This window comes from Ammospiza caudacuta, chromosome 1 (assembly GCF_027887145.1).
Source record: "Ammospiza caudacuta isolate bAmmCau1 chromosome 1, bAmmCau1.pri, whole genome shotgun sequence".
NCBI classification, from domain to species: Eukaryota; Metazoa; Chordata; class Aves; order Passeriformes; family Passerellidae; genus Ammospiza; species Ammospiza caudacuta.
The window spans coordinates 4,128,409-4,151,163 of NC_080593.1; the positions used below are offsets into that span (position 1 = coordinate 4,128,409).

At 39.5% G+C, this 22,755-nt stretch overlaps 1 protein-coding gene across 1 annotated transcript in view; it reads right to left on the minus strand.

The window, feature by feature from the left end:
* MINDY4 (MINDY lysine 48 deubiquitinase 4) overlaps positions 1-22,755 on the minus strand; it is a 77,296-nt gene that overhangs the window by 12,845 nt on the left and 41,696 nt on the right. The window contains exons 14-15 of the mRNA XM_058814849.1: positions 9,844-9,907; positions 7,061-7,222 (exon numbers count right to left, since the gene is read on the minus strand). Coding sequence (XP_058670832.1) covers positions 7,061-7,222; positions 9,844-9,907 — 226 coding nt within the window. The remainder of the gene's footprint in view (positions 1-7,060; positions 7,223-9,843; positions 9,908-22,755) is intronic.

The window sequence follows — 22,755 nt, forward strand, 5'->3', positions numbered from 1 at the left end:
GTTGGAAAAGACCTCCAGGACCATCAAGCCCAGCCTCAGACTGAACATCACCTCAACAACCAGAGCAAAGCACTGAGAGCCACAGCCAGTGGTTTCTTCAATACTCCAAGGAATGAGGACTCCACCACCTCCCTGGGCAGCCCATCCCAACATCTGACCACACTTCCAGTGAAGGAATTCCTGCTGATGTCCTGCCTCACCCTCCCCTGGTGCAGCCTGAGGCCGTTTCCTCTTGTCCTTGTCCCACTTGTTGCCTGGGAGAAGAGGCTGACCCTCACCTCCCCACACCTCCTATCCAAACCAAGGGCTTTGGATAGCAATAAGGTCACCCCTGAGCCTCCTCTTCTCCAGGCTCACCATCCCCAGCTCCCTCAGCTGACTCTCTAGACCCTTCCCACACACAGAATTATGGCCTCATTTCACTGCTCCAGCTGGTGAGGCCTGAGTGCTTCCTCAGCTGCATGACCAACCTGCTTGGTGGCAGTAACACTGGATAAAACCTGGAATAAAACATGGAATAAAACCTGGAAACAGGACAGGGAAGAACACCCAGGGTTCTGACTCCTCAAAAACCCCTCAAACTCAGCAGTGTCTGTGCCATCCAACAAGAGCCTGGCAGAGAACAGAGCTGATTGAGATCCCTTCTTTCCAGAGTCTTCCCTACACATGTAGTGCTGAATTCCAAAGGCAAATAAGGCATATGTGACTTGCATCCTTTTTATGATTTTCTTTTAATAAGAGTTCAATGGCTGTGTTTTTATCACTATTCAAGTATTGGTTTTCCAGCAGCCTCATTACTCATTTTCAGGCAAAAGGAAAATAAAAGGGGAATGACTGAGGTGTCCTTTCGTGCTACATTTCTTCAATTCTGATCTTCTACCTTACAAAGCCCTGAAGAATGCTCATAAATTTCAGGAACACCCTTCTGATCTTTGGGAAGCATCAACTTTTCAAAAGCAAGCAGCTTCAAAGGGCTCATTCTCCATCTGATATCTCTCTGTATTCACACAATGGTGAAATTCAACCTACAGACAAGTATTTATTGCTGGAGAATTATCCAAACAGATCAGCCAGAGTGAGTGGATGTTGCCTCAACATTCTGCCCTAATTTGTCCCTTGAACAAGGCCAACTTTTGCCATGCTTATTCCAAAAAAATCCCCAAAAACCAACAAAACAAACAAGCAAATATGATACTCAAACCAAGCAGGATAACTGGATAGGGCAAATTTTTCTCCAGGAGTTTTATCACTTAATATAATTTCCCCACCTTGCTTGTGGGACTTTACTGTTCATTTTCCAGTATAATCAGTCATTCCTTGCTTTATGTTTCTTTCCCTGAATACAGCTGCTAGAGATGTTTATTTGAGAAGTAATCACAGCGTGTCATGGTTCCACAGAGGGCTGGTTTTGGCCAAACTGAGGAATTTCTGGTAGGATTGACAGGCAAGAAGATAATTACACCAAGCTTTCAGAGTTACAGGCAACAGCCCATTGTTTGTTCTGTCAGGGTTTTATTCCCCACAGCTGCAGTGACCTTTTCTGAATGAATATTGAACAATGTGCCAGGGTGTTCAGAGTGAAGCGTCAGGGGTGTAAAATCTAAAATCAAACACCTTTTCAGCAGCCCTTGGGGGAGCAGTGACCCCATTGATGCAGGGCACCCCTGAAACACCAGCTCAGCCACATAAATGCAGACAATTAAGGGACACTGCGATGGTGAAGTTATTGCCATTGCCAAATACTTGATTTCAATCAGACTGAGAAAAATAAAATTAACGCTTACGAGATCTGACATTCAGAGTATGCAGTATGCCAGGTGAGACAGAAATTGAAGAGTTTTTAGCCATAGAAAATAATAGCAAACACTACTGCTACACTGGAGCCTTAGATAATTTCTCTGCAGCTTTGGATCCTTTTTTTTTTTTTTTTTTTTTTTTTTTTTTTTTTTTTTTTGTAGAAAAGGAAATCTTTCTGATAATGAACCAGAGGGGAAAAAAAGGACATGTCTGAAGAAGCACTGGCTTCTGATTAAATTTCCCTTATACTGCCACGGTGTAAAAAGCAGCAGATGTAAAAAGGAAAAGAGACCTCAGAGTGCCAGGCAGATTCAAGATCTTTTCTATATCCCTGTCCCACTCAGCTGCTCTTCCGCAATGCCTCAAAAAATGAAGAAATTTTTGAGGGAGATTCAGACCCTCCCTCAGATTTCAGCATTTTGCCATTTCCTCACTACACACAAAGTCTGTAACCCACTTCAGGGAGTTACATCACTGCAATGACAAGGACAGGGCAGGATTCAGCCCACAGAACACTTCTGCATTTATTTCTAGGCTCTCTAATGCAAGTTAGCCCTTGGGCTTTGGCTGTAAAATCAAATAAGCAAGAGATGGGTATTGTCAGAAATTCAGACCCTCCCATTCACCAGTGATGCAGGGAGTTGGCTGAACTCCTACCTGAAGAATTTTCATCCTAAAAAGCACCTAAAATATGATGGGATAAATCCAGATCCACATGCAGGTGTTTATAATCTAGAGAGACGTGGGAAATATCTGGCTTACCATTATCTGCTTTACCTGTTTGCAAAGCACACAGAGCTCTTCTGAACATGTGGGCTTTGTTATCCTTATTGTCTTAAATAAAACCTCTGTGATTCTGTTTCATTTGGAAGGATGTTGGCAGGGAAGCAATGCCAATACCCCAGCAACAACAGTGACTGGCCTCTGGGAAAATAACTGGCCACAACTCAGAGGACAATAGGGCTTCATTAAAGAAAATTTCAGTTCCAGGCTAGAAAGGGAGATGTAAAAACAAGGAATGAAGAACAGATTTTCTCAAAGACTTTTTCAGCCTTGTTTCAGTCAAATTTGAATGTACTCCATGTTTTTGCCCACAGTGATGCTCACTAAAGTCTTACAGAAATAGCAGCTTCCTCTGCTGCACCTACAGGGCACAACATTTACCCCTATTCCTGACAAATAACTGGAAAATTGGAGCCAACCATCAGTTTCCATTTTGCACTTGTGTGTTTTTGTGGTTGGTTTCTCAGAGGAGGTGGTTAAAACCCTCTTTCCAAACTTTCCCCTCCACAACCCCACCAATGGCCTCGCTTGAATCCAGCCCATCTGATGGGGAAAAGGGATTTTTTAGGGGACACATTTCCCTGGGAAGGAGGTTATAGGAGGGCAAAAACACAGGTGAGGTGCCAGGAGACAGAGCATGTGTGCTGAATTTCATCATTCAGGCCTTGTCATAGCACAGAGTGGTTTCTTCAAAAGGACCAAAGATAATATTTCCCATCTGTGGCATTTTAATGAATAAATTCTGTTTCTTTCTGTTGCTTTGCTCTGTCTTTTTGAAAATAAATAGGGAAAATGTGTGCAGCTTTTTTGTCTATGCCCTCCCCGTTTTCAGAGAAGCAAAAACTAAAAAGCACCAGGCCCCAAAAGTGCTGGGACAGCCAGGAATCAGAATGGGTGAATTTGGGAGGTCAGACAACAGGAGATTTAACTGACAGGACAGAACAGCTTAAAACAGGAGAGAATTGGTGAAAACAAATATAAATCAGAGAGAAGGCTCAAAAGTGATAAATAACTTTGAATATTTCAATTTCTTCACATACAACAGCACATACCTAAAGCAGTTTCAAAAGTCATTTCAGAAGGATGGTGAAATTCATCAGCCAGCACCACACTGCCTTTAAAATGAGAGATTCAGACCTGTACTCATCCCAGTTCAGCCAGGAGCTTACTTTGACTTTTATTCACCCATTACCCCTCTGTGTAAAGTGGAAATGACACTTGCCACTCTTGCAAAGCACAGATGTGCTAATAGGAAATGGCATATAAATGCTATTTATTATTGTTATTATTATCATTATTCATGTTAATTAGCACTGTGGTGTTTGTTAATTCGTTGTTAATATTATTAAAGAATTAGCAAGTTATGAATTAAAATAATGATAATAATCTGTTTAAATTTATTACCTGAGAATGCAGATTATTTTTACATTTTCCCTGTTATTTAATGACCTGGCATCAACACAAGGAGCCTCTTCTTCCATCTCTTCCTACTTTTAACATCTTAAAACATTTTGAAAGGAAGAATTTCATCATTCTAAGTCTTTTCACCTTCAATTTTAATGCGGCATTTAGGCCAAAGGCTCTGACTCAAACACAGGGATTTTCTCGCCCAGGAGTGCTAAAATTTCTCCTGTGCCTCATCCCCTTCTCCAAGGTCTTCTCCCTGCTGAGAAACCACTCAGCTTCCCTGAGACTGAACTGCTGCAGCTCAGCAGACAGAGCAAACCCTCAGCAATTTCATGTGGAAAAGTTCCTATTGCTTGACATGCTCTAAATAAATCCCAGGACACCTAAAAAAAAAATCTCAATTTTCTAAGTTAAATGTGTAAGATAATGTGGAATTGATATTGCTTAGCACAAAGAAAAGAAACCCCAAGATGTGCAACTTGCCTACTGAAAAGCAGCAGAATTGCACTTTTAGCTTTTTTTCCCCCTGTTAGAATCCAGAATCTCACTGTGAAACTAAACATTTGCACATGAAACAGATGGAATGAATCCATCTGTCACTGTGAAACAATTTGCAGCAAGTAATTACACTGCAGGAACTCCACAGAGTTTGGTGATATGTCAGGACTGAGAGTGATGACTGAACATGAACAATTGCAGACAAATTACTCGGGCCACACGTTTTTCTCATCAGCAAAGATAACCCAGGATCCACTGGAGGAGGTGAATGGATGGGGAACAGAGGGATTCTCCAGGCTGGAAAAAAAGGGATGGATTATTTTCTCTGGATTTGCCACTGTTGGAGTTTGAGGATTAATTCAAGTGCCCTCACAATATCTGCAAGTCAGAAGCCATGCCAAGGGAGGTGTGGATTACACACAAATGCTCCAAATATTAGAAAAATTAGATAAAATAGTAGAAAAGTCTTCTTCCATGTGGATTCACTGCATCTAGCCTGGAGTCTTGAATATCCTAAATGTGTTGGTAAGTTGGAACAAGTCTGGAGCAGGGGAATACAAACAAGCCTTGGACAGGATGTGCTGATAAAAAAGGGAGGCACTCTTACATCAGCTGCAAATGCCCAGCGGATGGGGATGAATTGTTCAGGGGGCAGCTTGGATTATGAGTGAAATTATAATTAGAGGAAACTAAGTAAATGAAGAGTCTGATTTATTAATAGTATTTCCAAACACTCCAAACACTGAAAATCTCCAAATTCACAAGGACTTGCAAATCTTTATTTGCATTTATTCATGTTTTAGAGATGGATGAGAAGAACTGTAAGATCACAGTTATATGTGCTAAAATTAATGAAAAAATGGCCATCTGAACAAAAAGGCAGGAACTTTATGGATGAAGATTTTTAAACAAACCCTGCTATATAACAGGACAAAAAAATATCCTGAGTTATCCCCTGAGAGATTGGCTGGATGTGACCTAAAGGGAGTTTTCTGACTCCAAGTGTCTATGATTCACCATATAGCACGCTCAGGATTTTCTTACTCCTGGAAACAAAAAATAAACCCAACCAAAACTGACAGTCCTTTTCCATGGCTGGCTTCAGTTACCAGCCCCAGAGCCACACTGTAATTGGATGCTGAGAGGAATAAGAGAGTCACTTTGAAAGACAAATTCTATTCTCAGTTCCACCCCTGCAAACTGCCACTGACATTTCTTTTTCCTGAACTGCTCTAAAGTTTACAACAGGAAGCAGAATCTGGCCCCTCACGCAGAAGCCACAGTGGAGACTCCCCAGTTTCGGGCCAAAATCCACCAGAATCTGACTTTTGTCCCAGTCCTAAGCAGACATTGCCTCTGAACTGAAATGCAGAGAACACCCAGATGTTCTTAATAAAAACCAGGACAATTTGCAGCAGATGCCCAACTAGTGTAGACTCTTAAAAATAAAAAAAGGAAACTATGTCTACTGGAGTTTCTGTAACTGATTAAGTCACTGGCTTGGAAAAACAGATCCCTGCTCATGAGTCCAGCTCCCATGCAAGAGCCCAGCAGTGGAAAGAGATCCCCTCTACCATATAATTTGCAGAATAAGTGGAAAATGGTGTTGGAATCTCTGGGTAACTTATTTTAGTTTTAGAGGCAGGTGGGTAAGAAAGAGCTCTTACCTGCCCTGACCTCATTTACCATTTTGCTCCTCCAGAGTCATTTTCCTCACTGGAGAATGGAAAAAATGCTGGAGTGATGCATAACCATTTTTTGAGGGTTTAAATGTCACATTGTTTATAGAAAGAAAAAGAAGCGTGAACTAGACACAGAAGCTTATTTATTTTTAGTCTACTCTGTTCTGAATTAATCTGATTTGGGCACACTGATAAGATGCCTTGACTGAATTCAAGCCTTTTGTAATCCTGTGAATAATGTAAATGATTGTGTTAATTAAAAATAACAAAACTTGTAGTTTGCCAGTAGCAGGAGGATGCAGCTGATTTCAGCCACATGGGAAGGAGTTAAAATCAAGCTTTGTTTTGTCACACATTTATATCAGATCAGTAAAAACACATCCTTTGGTAATCACTTTCAAACTTCTATAGGGGTGCTTCTGCTGCAAATGCAGGTGGGACTGCTACAAGTATCCAACAAAAGCAAGAGAATTTCAAATAATATTCCTGGATCAAACACAAGATTGGCTGCTTAGGACAGAACTTGTCTTAGGAAAGATGTCCATCTTGCCATCCTGCATCTCCTGTTGATGGAGAACTAGAGAAATCATTACACAAGCTTTTCCTGAGGTAAATTAATACCTTCACTCCTTTGAAAGGTTTTATCAATCTTCTAATTTTCATGATGACTACAATTAAAATATGACTATCAAAAGCGATTAAATGGAATAATCCCATTGCATTAACAGCCATTTTATTTGTCTTTAATTTTTTTACAGGTAAAAGAACCCCCACTACAGCACAGAAAAGATAAACTGAACCAAGCCAGTAATTTTTTTGCTGCTTTACCTACACAAAGCTGATTTTAAAAGAAACTATTTTCTTTTTAATGAAACTTTTATTGGAAAGCATACCTGACAGACGTCATAGTGCTCAAACAGGGACAGCAAACCAATATCACTGCGACTCGTGATGCCTTTCAAAATGGTGATATTGCCATTCCCAGAGTCCAGCTCGATCACGTTGTTGAAAACATTGGACACAGCTTTGCCAGTCAAAAGCAAATTCACTAATTCCTGTTTGGGACATGTTTGAAATAAAGGAAAAAAAAAAAAAGAAAACAAAAACCAAACAGAGGTTGATCAGCATAAGACTGATTCAGGATTGATGTGAAGTTACATATGTACATGACCCAAATTTATGGATTTGCTTTAGGTTTATTGTTCAAAATTGACTATAAAAAGATTCCAGATATTTTGGTCAAAGTCCCCCAAAGTAAGATGAGGAAATTATAAAATCACAGAATATTCTGTGTTGGAAGGGACCCATAAGGATCATTCAGTCCAGCTCCTGGCCGTGCACAGACACCCCAACAATCCCACCCTGTTCCTGAGAGCTTTGTCTAAATCCTCCTGGAGCTCTGGCAGCCTTGGGGCTGTGACCATTCCCTGGGGAGCCTGGGCAGTGCCAGCACCCTCTGGGGAAAAAATCCTTTTCCAGCTGTGAGTTGGACTTTTTTATCCAGAAAGATTGATAACACAGGTTTAGCTTTTATATTTTCACATTCTGTGCTGCTTTAGTGTGTGGGTCTGGGCTTCACATCAGGGCATGGTGAGCTCTGTGCACAGAGCAGGGAGACAAAACAATTCCTGCTCCAGCTGGGCACCAAGGACAAATGATCCAAATCTCAGCCCCAGAGCACAAACCCCATGGGCTGGAGAGAGAAAAACAAGCAGGGTGGGACTGCCTGGGCTAAAGCTGCAATGGGACAATGAACTGCAAGGTGCAAATGGAGCAGAACTGATCCCAGGGAGAGACCCCGGCAGCGCTCGTGCATTTTGGGGCCATTTTGGTTCATCTTGGGTGCAGCCCTGGCTGGGCTCTGGTGCTGCCCAAGGTGCAGCCATGGAGGAGATCCTTTTAATAAATCCCTGCTTTATTCTTTAGCTCTGTCCAGCCTCTGCTCTAGGTCAGCCTGCACAACGCATCAGGATTCTGTGAGAAACAGTATTGAAAGCTTTGCTGAAGTCCAAATATTAGAGGAGTTTTTAATTTTCACCCTTCTGGAGGCAACCTGCTGATAATTTATTTTCTCTGACATCCAACACTCAAACATCTCATCTAAGTGTTGTTTTGGGTTTTTTTTAAACGGAAACATTTTGGTGTCCCCTCTTCTGTACAATGAAAGTACAGCATGAATGGTATAAACTCAAAGCCTGTCAGTACTACATGACATTTCTGTATGTGCTTAGTGATGTATTTTTTATGTTGGACAAGATTTGTTACATTATGATTCTTTCTCACTGATTGTTTCTGGATGACATTAGATCTCCTTCAGTAGAACATTTACATATGGACTCTGATCACCAAGATATTGATATTTCCTAGAGATGATTGCTGATTATTTCCCCTCCAGTTGAAGCAGGGGGATGTCAGAAGCTAAATACCTGTGAGAGGGTGGGTGGCATTTACACATGTGAGTGTGCCTGAAGTTCAAGAACAGAGATTTGGGATATTTTTCTCAGCTAACATCCCACCAGGGCCAGCTGGGGTGCATGGAAGCAGAGCTAACAGCAGACTTTGCTGCAGCAGTGAACCAGCTCACTATTAATAAATAACATATGGCTAAAACCAGGAGGGGAAATAACAAAGAGAAAGTTTCCAGAAAAAATACTGCAAATTACCATGCCCAAAGACATGAATAACTCTGGTATGGCCAGTTTGGAAATGGTTTTAAAAATACTGCACACAATTACAGCTCTGTGTTTCTCCTGAAGGATTCCCCAGATTTTAGAGGCTTTTACTGATATTTTTAGCACTCTTATTCACCATCATTGATGTTCTACCACATTCTTGAGGAACCATTATGTGGTCACAGTACAGAAGTCCTCTAGAAACAAGAGAGGAACATGAATTTTGTGGCAGCCAGAAGGGCAATGGATGGGATCCTGGAATCCCTGAGGAGCTGTAGGGTCAGACATGGAACCTCAGGCATGTTTCTGAGAGGGAATGGAGGGAACACAGCAATATCTCAGCACTGAAACCAACCAAGGAGTCCCAAAGAGGAAGATGAGAGGAGTGTGAGGACATGGACACACAGCTACAGGCACATTCAAGCCAAAAAACCAGCCTGCAAAGCAGAACCTCTGAAAGCAAAGACAACAATGTGCCAAAACACGAGGAAAAGCAATAAAGGATGAAGGTGCTTGAGGATATGGGAATAAGGGGGAAAAGAAAAGGGAATTGGTGGAGATTTTATAGCATAAATCTCCACCAATTTATTTTCATAAATCATTTTTTTCCATGCCTGAAGGGGCTGCAAAAGAGCTGGAGAGGGACTTTTCACAAGGGCATGGAGTGATGGGACAGGGGGGAATGGCCTTCAGCTGAAGGTTTGGCTGATACTAAGAAGAAATCCTTTACTGTGAGGGTGGTGAGGCCCTAGCACAGGTTGTCATGAGAGGATGTGGATTCCCATCCCTGGAGATGTTTAAGAATGGGATGGATGGGGCTTGGAGCAAGCTGGGACAGTGGAAGGTTGGAAGGGCTGGAACAAGATGAGATTTAGGGTCCCTTCCAACCCAAACCACTCTGTGATTCCATGACTCTATGACTCAAAAATAAGAAATCCATCTCTTGCAGAGGTCAGTTCTCAGCAGAGGCACAGGACATCCCCAAAACTGGACCTTTAGCTCACCTGGGTGCAGTAGCCGTGGCTGCCAATCAGGCGGTTTGTGAGCACATCAAAGTCATTGCGCACCCTGCAGAGGAAACACAAATTTAAAACCAATCAAATTTAAATACAATTGCTTCTTTTCATCTCTAAATCTTACTGAAAACTGTTTCTCAACCATAAATATAGCCCGGTATTTTCTGAGTTCTTTCAAGATGATTTTACATGGCAAAAAAAAAAAAAAAAAATTCAAATCTGAACTAAGCCTGTGGGAAGCAGAAGTTTGGTTTGTTGAAGGAAGCAACTGTAGAGGAGAAAACAAGTCATTGTCACCACTAGTCAGAATTTTAGAAATTAGAATTACGGCGCTGTTTGTGTGACAGAGTCACAGAATGGGTGAGGTTGGAAGGGACCTCTGGAGGTCCCTTTGTCCCCCCCACCTCTGATACCTGAAGCAAATTTCCCAGGTCCACACCTGGGTGGTTTCTGAATCTCTCTAAGAAGACAGACTTCACAAAGTGCCTGGGCAACACATTCCAGTACTCAGGTAAGATTTGCTATTTGCTATTCCTATCATAAATACTTGTAATATATCCACGCGATCTATACACTACATTGTGCATGAAAAAAAGAAATTAAAAAAAAAAAAAGAAAAAACAAAACCCTCTAGGTGTACACATTTATAATGGTGCTGTGTGGCCCCTAATTACATGTTGTGACATCAAAGAGAAAAGTCAGTGAAAGTGCATTGCCAATAATTAAGGAGTAATGTGTCCCCAACCTAAGTTCACTATCATAACTCCTGGAATTACTGCATCAGTGATTGGTTGATGGCCTAAGCAATAAAGGTTGTAACTGTGATCATTTTTTATCCTGCAGATAAAATGGAATTTCAAGCATTATTTTACACATGAATAAATGTTTAATCTAGGTTTGAGGAAAATCAATGTACTATGTTGTGGGGGAGCTGTGCCAGTAAAACCCCCTGATTAATTCTATGGGTCATAAAAAAGCTATTTTCCTTCAGTATAAAATATGCTGATCTCAATTGTTTTGACTCCATCCTTATTTTGATATTGCTACTGAGGTAGAGAGAATACTTGAATAATGATCAATTAAAACTTAGTTATTCTATACACATCCTCATTCCCATTTGATTTGGCAAATCCATGCATACAAATATCCATGTTTCCTGACAACTGGCACAATTAATTTTGTTTTAAAATGAAAATATTTTGTTTCTGACAAAGCAGGAGTTGAATTGATGTGGTCAGGGTACAGCTAGCTGGAAATTTCCCCTTAACATTGATGAATATGTTCCATTAAAAATGTATTTATTAAGTAAAAAGCCAGGACGTTTCCTGCCTTCATCCCAAACTTTAGATAATTATTTTTCACAGGTTTTCTTTGAATGCCAAAATCAAAATGTAACATATAATTTCGAGGTTTACAGCCCTTAAAGTATTTAAAATAATTTTTAAAAAGTCACAGTCAGGATATCACAATTCCAAAACTTTAGATAATTATTTTCTCACAGGATTTCTTTGGATGCCAAAATCAGAATGTAACATATAATTTCGAGGTTTATAGCCCTAAAAGTATTTAAAATAACTGAAAGAAAGGCAAAACTGTGGAATTACAATTCCCAAATGCTAGGTAATTATTTTCTCACAGGATTTCTTTGGATGCCAAAATCAGAATGCAACATATAATCATTTCGAGGTTTACAGCCCTAAAAGTATTTAAAGTAATTTGAAGAAAGTAAAAGTCGTGGAATCACAATTCCCAAACTTCAGGTAATTATCTTCTCATAAGATTTCTTTGAATGTAACATGTATTTTCAAGGTTTACAGCCCTAAAAGTATTTAAAATAATTATGAAAAATGTCATAGTCACGGAATCACAATTCCCATTTCGAAAAATGCATTTTATCCCTTTTATAAAAACGTATTTCACCCCTTTCAAAAACACTTGTTTTAAAGACAATTCACAAGTCAGTGTCAGACATAACAAAGTGCCACTGACGTCTCTTGCCCGTGTGAAATCAAAGGGAAGGCTGGGGAAAGTGTGCCCGTGACACGGAAAACTCCCTCGTGCACCGCTGCAAGGCATGGATGGGATGATAAAAATCTCTGGATTTTGGCCATTTTTCAGTTTTAGCAACGGCCTCATCTCGCCAGCGCCGCGGGCAGAGCGTCCAACATGCGTCAGTCGGGGACGAGGGGACGTACGGCACACACAATGGCAGGAAGCTCCAATTCCATCTGAAGGCACAAACAATCTGGGGGTCTGGAGGTGGATCTCAGCTCCTGCAGAAGGAGGACAACATCTGCCTTTGCAATCAGCCCCGCTGCTGAGGAAGCCGGCGTCAGGCGCGCGGCCGCGGGATTTACACCTCGCTCAACGCGCTCAGGGCTCCTCTCGCCACCTGCCAAAGGCTCCCCAGCCTCTCTGCAGGTGTGTTTGGGGCGCTTCAGGTGCAAGTGCACCTCGTGCTTTGTAGAAATATCAGATGGTCACAATTCTGTGGGTGGTTTTTGCCAGGGTGTGGAGATGTTCACGGGGGACAGGCAAATCTGAAGAGTTGGTTCGTTCTGCTGTCCTGGCTGTCAGATGTCAATGCAGACATAATCTATAAATCATTATCAACAATATGACTCCCCCAGCATGGAAATTTCAATTTATATTTTTTAAATCACTTCAGAACAGAAATAAAACCCATTAATTTGAAGCCAGGAGCCTTTTAATAATCCCAGTGATCATCAGACAACGATTTAAGGCTTGACTCCCTGAATCCCTTTTTAATTTACAGCCCAACACAACACGTGCTGCTGCAACAGAATCACAGATCAGTAAAAAGACACTAAAAATCAACAGTGTTAATGTTAAATATTCCTTTCTTGTGCTGTATTATCACTATTTTCCAGTGTTGTGCTAGTTCATATCCCAGCTGAATAGTGGGGTACGAGAATGCTGGCTGCTAGAGCAGAACAGTGGGGTTTGCCTCTCCTGGTAATACTATAAAATCTGTTAAAAAAATAAATTATCCAGGCAGAAAGCAAGATAATGATTTTTAAAATCTCCTGAATAAAGATTTTAAATCAAGTATGTGATCCATGGGTAGTTCTCAGCAGAAGTCATTCCCTGTGCTGATACGAATCCAAAAGTTGACAATGAGACTTTGCTAAATTTCAGGTCACTTGTAAGATCTCCCAGCTTGGTTTTTAGTTTTACTTGTAAGGTGTGTGATGTGCTTTATGCCTGCCGGAAACCAGGGAAGACAGAGTTTGGATTCTAAAATATCTACAGAATGTGGATGTGTTTTAATATGCTCACAGAACTTAAATAACACAGCAAAATTCAGATCCACATGGTTTATTCACTCTGAGCTGTTTTTTAAAAAATATTTGTATTAAAGCCTTTTTTTCCCCCCAAAAAAAGAGTAATTGTGAGCTGTTATCCTGAGGTTTAACTGTCCTTTCAGTCCTCATGCAAGCAAACATTTTTTTTTCCTCACATTATTATCACACAAAATGAACATCATTATGTGGTGAAAACCAAAAGATGTGTAAGGTGGCTTCAGAGTAAAAACTTAATTTATAGCAACTGGAGAAATCTCCTCATGACAGAAATCACCAAAATACAGCTGGTGTGAATTATACCTGTATATTCATGGTTTTTAATGCTGCTGGGTTTAAGGCAGGGATGCCTGAAAGTCTTTCCAGAATATATCTTTATATATTATAAATTAATTTCCTCTCCATGCTCCTGTTGGTGAATCTGTGTTTATCTTCAGCCTGGTTGTAATTGTTGGTTTCAAGTTATAAATAATGTGTTTATAAAGGGTGTTAAGTACTGAAGGTGGGCAGATGTTCTGAGCCAAACCTTTAAATTCTCTGAATTGTCACAGCCACACTGACACCATTTGCTGACTTCCAGGCAGTTATTAGAAATCTGCCTAGAAATCAATCCATTCTGGGATATAAAATAGAAAAAAAAAAAATCTAAAACCTAAAGACATATGGACAAAACCCACCATTTGATAGAAGAAACTGTAATGTCATTAAAAACCTTAGCACTGATGGTGCATTGATAAAATACACTTCAGTGATCTGCATGGACTCAATAAAGTTTTAAAAGTACATAAATACAAATCCAAAATACAAATTTTTTGAGCATTGGAATCTCCAGTATAACGTAACCTGCAATCAGATTAACTTTTCCTTAGCAAAAACTAAGTGAAATAAATTTTTTCACATGCTTCACATACATTGACTCTCAATTTACTTCCAAGAAAGTTCTCGACAAGCCTTCAATGGAGAATAATTAAATATTGAATACAAAAGTCCCATACAAACTGTAATAGGAATAATCCCAGGCTATCACAATGTGAGTCAGTTCATGCCATAGGTATGACTTGGCTTGATAACAGAACAAAATAAAATAATAGAAAAGAAAAATAGAAATATATAGTATAAAATATTATATATAAATAATATAAATATTATAAAGATAATATAAAAATATAAAATAATATAGATAATATAAATATAAAATAAATATAAATATAAAATAAATAAAAATTAAATTAAAAATAATATAAAATAAATAAAATATAAAATACCAAAATAATATAAAAGAAAAAAGAGTACATTTCAGTAAGTGCTGGCTGGTTTACAGTCCTGAACTCTGAGGCAAAGCTGCCACAGAAAATTGGTGACCTCACTTTGTTCATGGCAACAGACAGTCACATTAACAACCACACAATTACAAGTCTACTCCCAAAATAGATTTGGGGCTGGCCGGGAGAAAAAACTCATCTTCAAGCATAAGGATTTCAAATAATTACAATGGGGATATGGAAAATGACAGGATGGGTGACTGCCTCATTGTGTAAATGTTCCAGAATATTTCTTTTTTTTTTTTTTTTTAATACTGGCACACGGCAAAGGTTTCAAATGAATGTTCAAAGAAGAAGGAAAGAGCCTCTCTAAAAAAATATAAAATATTGTTTGGGATTCAGACCAGGGGATGTGGCTTCATTCTTTATTTATCACTTTTGCCACATACCTGCTAATTTCACAAAGTTCTTAAAATGATCTGAGGTACCCAGGCAGGTTAATTCATCAGCTCTGCTGCTCCACAGTGCTGACAAATTATGGGAAGTATTGAATTTCACAGGGATAGACCTGACGGGAAAAATTATTAATCTATTGGCATGTTCAACCCACTACTTAATTTTTTAAAAGAAATTATCTTTCTGACTGAATGCAATGTCCTCCTGAGTGCAACAGAACAAGCAAAGATGTTAAATCTGTATTTATCTCACCACATTGATCCTTCAGCAAACAGGTGAATAATCTGAATGTGTGAAAGTAACCTGCTGAAATTTGGCCAAAATCTGACAATTTATTTGTTACTGCTGCATTTTGTAGTAGAATCACACTTTTTCTTCCACACCTCTGCAGTCTTTTAATCAATATCCTTTATTTCCCTAAAATAAAAATAATTAATTTCTGAAATGCTTTGATTTGCTAGAGGAAAGGAAAAAGGGAAAAAACAAGATTGGAAAGATGAAAAAGCAGATCAATCACTGCAGGGCAGGGTTTATGTAACTGATTTTTACATCTAAAGATGAACATATAAACAGACAATCCCTCTGAATTCTTTAAAATTTGTGTACATGGAGAGAAACTGGTAGATCCTGAAGAGAATTTAGGTGACCTTGCTCAGGTAATTTGCAGAGTAGAGGAAGAAACTTCATGAAAATTCCTTTTCTCCATCTGATGAACACACGTAAAAGCCACAACCTGGCCATGGCCATCAAATTTCTAAATACCAAGGACTGGAGGGATAAATCACAAATATTCCGGCACTGAAGACAGACTAAGCTTATTTTTTTATTTTTACAGATTAAAACCTGAGAAGTCAGAAATAAGGTTGATCCAGAAATAAAAACACCCTGTAGCCATTCTTTGAAGAGGACTCCTCAACTGGACAAACCAATTGAAAGTTCAATTTCTTTTAACCAATTAAAAGTTGAATTTCTTTAAGTTAACTTACTACAGGTTTTAGCTCAACTAAGGCTTAGAATCTGAGCATTTAGATATTGCAGAGTCAGAGGAATTTCTGATGGTCAGAAGGAAAGAGGGTTACAACCAGGAGCAGTTTTCCTGTGGGAAGAGGCTGCAGGGACCAGGATCATTTCACTACTGCAGGACACAACTGGTGGACTCCAAGATAAGGAGATGATTAAGGAAAATTTCCTCACTACTTTTCAAAACATGAATTCCACATAACTTCTTAAATTTCACTATAGGACATGAAATAATACAATGCAGACACACTGTTCTTTTTAAGGTAAAAAGAGACTTTTTAATTTCTGACTCCGACATTTAAAAATTTCCAAAAGTGACAGTGGATTGGAGGGTGACAGTGCCACCTCTTCAATGACACTGGACAAACCAACAGCCAATCAAATTTTTCTTCTTCCATAAGAGAATGCAAAACAATAATTATTTACAGAAAGTGTGTGAGAAAGTTCGTTACAAGAACATAAACATCAGAAAGTTTAGAAAATCTTAAAAAATTAGAACGACACTTAAACTTACTGGGCAATTCAAGGGGAAAAAAAAAAGGAAAAACTCCTTCACAAAACACATTTCTGCAGTGGGGAGCTCATTGCCACAGGGGTTGTGGGGGCCAAAGGGATTGAAGGGTTCAGAGACATTGATGGAGGACAGGTTTCATCAAGGGCTGATAAACTCAGTGACCTGGGCACCACTGGCAGCTTGGGAAATCCTGGGATTACTGCTGGAAACACGGAAAATATTCCAGCAGAATGATCCTTCACTGCATTTCTTAGTGAATTTCCTATCTTTTCCCTATCAAACACAGGCTGACAGGCTTGCAGAACCTCTCCTTGATCCTGCAGGGGCAGTCCTAGAGAAACAAGGGGCAGCTAAACCCACAAATCTCAGGTGTCACGGACATATTTTATGAGAAATACTTTTGCTAGGATCTTTCTCCTGAGAAGCTGGGAAACTTCTGCTTCTCTGTGTTTTGCTGCTTTGGAATGTGATCTGGAGAATTGTTTACCCAGCATGTGAAATTGTTTTTACTTGATGACCAGTGATAGCCACCTGTGTTGAGACTGTGAGCAGTCACAGGATTTTATTATCATTTCCTTTCCTTTTCCTTTCCTTTTCCTTTCCTTTTCCTTTCCTTTTCCTTTCCTTTCCTTTCCTTTCCTTTCCTTTCCTTTCCTTTCCTTTCCTTTCCTTTCCTTTCCTTTCCTTTCCTTTCCTTTCCTTTCCTTTCCTTTCCTTTCCTTTCCTTTCCTTTCCTTTCCTTTCCTTTCCTTTCCTTTCCTTTCCTTTCCTTTCCTTTCCTTTCCTTTCCTTTCCTTTCCTTTCCTTTCCTTTCCTTTCCTTTCCTTTCCTTTCCTGCCTTCTGATGAAATCCTTTCTTCTATTCTTTTAGTATGATTTTAATATATCATTTTCTCATAATATAATATATATCATCAAATAATAAATCATCCTTCTGAAACATGGAGTCAAGATTCTCATCTCTTCCCTCCTCCTGGGACCCCTGTGAACACCCCCACACTCAGGTTGTCCCCAGAAGAATATTCCACATTTATATCAGCCCTGGTGTGGATTACAACCATACCCCAGGCTGGGATAAAGCAGAATTGTGGAGAGGGAGAAGAGAAGATGATGCTCTCTGCATCTGGCAGGTACAACCCAGCCATTCCAGTTACTCTCTTTCACAGAAATTCACATTTCTTGGTTGTTTTCTCAGCTTTCCATACTTTTCTCAGAGGTAGCTCAGGAGCCTGCAATCTGCTCACACTCTGATGAGGTTTACTGATGCATTTTCTCTCTGCACTAACTCTGATGTTTAAATTAAATCCCTTTCTCTGCCTTTCTTGTTTATTTACAACCATCACCATCCCGGTTTTAAGGAAACACTTATGTCCCACCTCAAAATTTGCTTTTTTTAAGGCCAGAAAACATAAAAATTTTCGTTCTTTTAGAATTCTTCTTTCACAAAACAGATTCCTTCTTCCCCTGCTCTGCGCTTTTCCTACACTTCCCCCCAGATTCAATGTGCGAGCCCAGCCTGCCATGGTGTTTCTCTAAGGACACATCAGTGCCTTGCACAATCCATTAACATTTCTTCACCTCCTAAAGCCATTCTGACACACCCTCAGAGCAGATCCAAGGCTGTTTTTTAATGCTTGCTCAGAGTGCCTGTGTGCTCTGCTGCTCCTCACGCTGCCATTTACAGCTGATGAACCCCCAGCACAGGAGTGAGCAGGCTCTGCTCGCAAGACCTTGCACTTTCTGTAGTGAAAATAAATTATTTTTTTATTGCCCTCATCAGGAGGCCGGGCCAACTCCTTTTTACAGCACAATTTGTTCTCTCTATTGACAGAGCCTTTCAGCTTTTCAGTCATCGGGTCACTCCATCAGCACACTACTCCCTTTTCCCATCTCAGTGTCCCACATGTTATTTAAAAAAAAAAAAAAAATCATAAAATTAGGGGGGAATATAGCTCCTCCAGAACTTTGCACTAATATTTACACTAAAAATTTTGGAATCAAATCGAATCAAATTTGGCCCCTTACCTTCCTGAAACACCCTTGGAACCCCAAGAATTAGAGCTCCTGGGTTCTGTGAAATTGGATTTTTTTTAAAATACACAGGAAGGAATCAGTCTAAAATTTTTAAGAATTTTCTTCCTATCACCCCTGTGTATACGAATCAAACCTTTTGATGCAATTTTACTTCTGGCAGCCTTTCTAAATCCAGTAATGCCTCCCTCCTGCATCTGCCATAAGGAATATTTTTAATTTATAAAGATCAAGTCTGAGCCTTTTAATGGCTGGAGTTTTTTAACTAAAAGATTCTTTTTAAGATAGGTATGTAATAATTCTATTAATCATGATACCTTTCAATGTCTGGAGAGATTAATTAATAAGGCCATTAAAAGAGTGGTTTTGGTGGAAGGGAAAAGGGGGAGATGTTGGGGTACACAAAGCAGAGAGTGCTTTGGACCTTATTAGCATAAGATTTGGTAACAGGATGCTTTGGCAAGAGCAAACAGAACTTTGAGGATTAAATCAAGACTGCAAGAAATCAAATCTGATGGATTTACCTGAAAAAAGAAAATTACATTGGACTTTTGTAAGCAACAGATGTTTAAAATGTGTAAGTTTATGTGATCTTTAACCCAATCATTGTAGTAAACATCAAGAGCCTTCCTAGAACAGTATATAAGCATTTGTAGTCCACAATAAAATCAGATTCTCTGACCATCACACAGAGTCCCCATGTCCCTCCTCATCACTGATATTATTATAGGGAATAAAACATTTAATCCCAGGCTGATCATTAACAAATTCCATCAGCCACCTTGCCCATGCTAACAACACTTTCTGAGTCCTTTCCTCATCACTTTAGAATCCTTAAAAGATGTGCTATTTTCACATTAGTAAATGATTTTTCATTTGACATATCAAATAAAAATCTCTTACTAAGTCCCAATTAAATAATTTTATTCTTTTTTTTTTTTTAGTTTAACCACCAATTCTCCATTTGCTCCTACAACTGCAAGTCAAGTTACTCAATATTTAAATAAGGCAGGACAAAGGGAAGCTTTAGGATCAGATCCATTCATAAAGTCTGGCAAAGCAAGAGAAAAGCTTGAAAGTGCTGAATAAATTTAGCAATGAGGTGTAGGTACAAAGATCCTTGGTTTATTTTTTCCTTCCCATTGTGGAGCCATCATCACTTTTCCAGGTTAAATTCCACCTGCCACAGATTTGATGCAGTTATTATCCATGAACTCCAACCAGCCATGCTGGCTTTGCACTGTGTTGCTCTCCTTACTGAAAGGCAGAATATTCATTTAGACTTGGAGCATTCTTTACATTATTCCTGATATCAGCCACCTCCACTCTACAGAGAAACCTCACATCTTTTCCTGATATCTTGCTATCAATATGATAAGGAAATCACTTGTTGTTTCATTTCCTCACGTGCGACCTCATCTGAACCAAATTTTTTCTCCAGTTTCCAACACGAGGACTCAGACCACTGACGACAAAGATGTTGCTCACCACACTTTTTTCATTCCTCTGCACTATTTTAAGAAGTCAGAAAACTCCCCAGAGAATGAGATATTAACCTTCCCTTCCTTCAGTTCCGCTGCTTTTTGATTTATCCCGATCAGTTCCACGGGGAGCTGGATGTGTCAGGGGAGCAATCTGCTTTTATTCCCGCAAGTGACCTTCCTGCTGCACATCCACACCAAATCTGCTGTCCCTCAGCCTCCAGTCCTCCACTTCTGTGAACCCAGCTGAAATTCCTGAATTTCCTTACCAGGGGACAAGAGTCACATGTCTCAGTTAATGGGCAAACTCCACAATTTCCCCCATTTATTATTTTTGGCATTGTTTCCCAGTTCCCCAGCCCTTCACCTATCAAGATAACAAACAGAACCAGCATAAAAACATCTTTGTCTCCTTGATTCTGCCCTTTTTTCCTTAGTTGAGTCTCATTTACTCATTTTTCTTTACCACTAGCCTTTGTTTCTTGTCCTCCAACGCAGCAAACACCTCAAACCCAATCCAACATTTCCTCTTCTTTGCCTTTGTGGTCACATTTCCACTTGGGTCACATTTTTTATTTACAAAATTAAATAGCTTCCTTAAATTCACATTTTATTTGGCAAATCCTTCACATTTCTCTAGAGTGAGACCCTACTCTCCTTTCCTCTGTTTTGTCTTCCAAACCCCCTTTTGTTCCTGGGACCCTCTCTCCCAAGGATTAGAAAGTGACATTTCACACATCAATCCACTCCTCTTTTGAAAGCACAAAGCTTCAAATCTCGGTCTCACATCCTCCCACAAATATTGCTAAGGCTGTCACTGATTACCTCTGTATTCTTGCTTTTTTTTTGAAGGAAAAAAATTAAATTCTTTCAAGCAAACTCCCTTCTTTATTACCCTTTAGCAGCTGCATTCATTATCCTGCATTTATTAATTGATCAATGTTGCAAGCAGCTCTTGCCCAGTGAACGTTTTGGCTACAAGGGCCTCTTCCCAATTCCCACAATGGCAGGGAAGATACTGAAAATTAGGAATTGCACACAACCCATCGAGCAGGAGGCACAGAAGTTCACTCAATTCTTCCCCACCAAGGCCTGGATCCCACAAAATCTCTTCTAATTGTTCCTCCCCTTGTTCCTGGTAAATCCAACCTGCTTTCCTCATGTTGCAAAATCACAAATGGCTCTTGGGGAGCTCTGAGATTCTCAAATATATATATATATATATTTTTTTTTTTTTTAGTTGTGTTCAGCTCCTTGTTTTTTAGCACTGTAACATAATTGACAGCTGTTTCCCCTCAAACCCAGCAGCTCTCCTGTGTTTCCCAAACACCAAAAGCTGTAAAAAACCGCGATGACATCTATTTATATCACATAACTGCAAGCCCTGAGTGCAAAGTGCTCCCAGACACAACCTCCCCCTGCTGCTGCCCTCCCAGGCACTCTCAAGTTTACCTTTGAAAAGGTTTCCCCAGAAAATTGGCTCACAGGAAAATCTACTTCCACCAAGAGCTGAGAGTGCCCCAAGTGATGGGAACCTCCATGAGCAGCTGGAATTGGAATTTTCTCCCTGGCCCAGCCAAAAGGATATTTCACAAAAAAAAAAACAAAACCTTTCTTCAGCATCAGGGGAGAAGGTGAATTTCAGGGGAACTCCAAATTAGAGATTGGCTCTGGCACAGGAAAAGGTGTCAGCAAAGGAAAGTGGATTGAGGGTGGGGGACCCTTTGTTCCACCCACAGCTCATGAGCCAGCAGAGCATCACTTTCCTTTTCAAATTCTGCACGACTGAGAGAGATTTAATGTCCAGTAATGTGTCAGAATTGGGGCTATTTTACAGTAAATGATACAGAAACGATATAGGAAAAAAATTATTACTGCAGTAATGATCATTTCCTGCTACTAAAAATAATAAATAGGACAGAAATAGAATAAAAAACTAATAGAAATAAACTTCTCTTGATGAGTAAAGGCAGAGAGAACTGTTAAAATTACAAAAAAAGGAAAAAGTAAAAATAGTTTGCCAATGGACCAGAAGAGGAAGGATTGCTTGCAATAGATAAATGATTTCAGAAGAAAACACAAGATGATAAATAGATAAATTTCACCATGGTAAAGGGCATAATAATGGGCAGCATTTAACCTGATTTGGTGCTTCTGCATGTTTTAATTTCAAAGATGGATTAGAATGGCAAATTAAAGAGATTTAACTTCTCCAGTTGGGTAAAATAGTACCACAGGAATGAAGAGTAAGTGCACAGAATAACATAATTTTAATAATTTGATTCCCTCAAGTGAAAACCTGTTCATTAACAGATTTCAGAGAAAGAGGTGAATTGGTAATAACCAAGGACAGAATTATTGGGTGTGAGAAATCCTACACTGATAAGGAGCCATAATGTGATTTGATTTAATAACAACTGGCTTTTGAAATAAATAAATTAAATAAAGAAATGCACCTCCAAACAACCAAAATTCCACAACAGCAAAATGGGAACAGCATAGATAACTTTGAAACAGGTCTGAACACCCTTCTCTGGAGCAATAAGAACTACAGAAATGCAGTTAACAACCAAAATTCCACAATAGCAAAATGGGAACAGCACAGATAACTTTGAAACAGGTCTGAACCCTTCTCTGGAGCAGTAAGGGCTACAGAAATGCAGCTAATAGAGCTGTGGGACCACAGCAAGGAAGAAGATGTTGACGTGTATTTTCCAAGGTTTATGGGCAGCCAACCTTAATGAAGTCCACAGCCTCCTCCTGACTTGCAAGATCAGTCCCCTTTTTTATTTTTCCCACAGCTAAAGCCATTG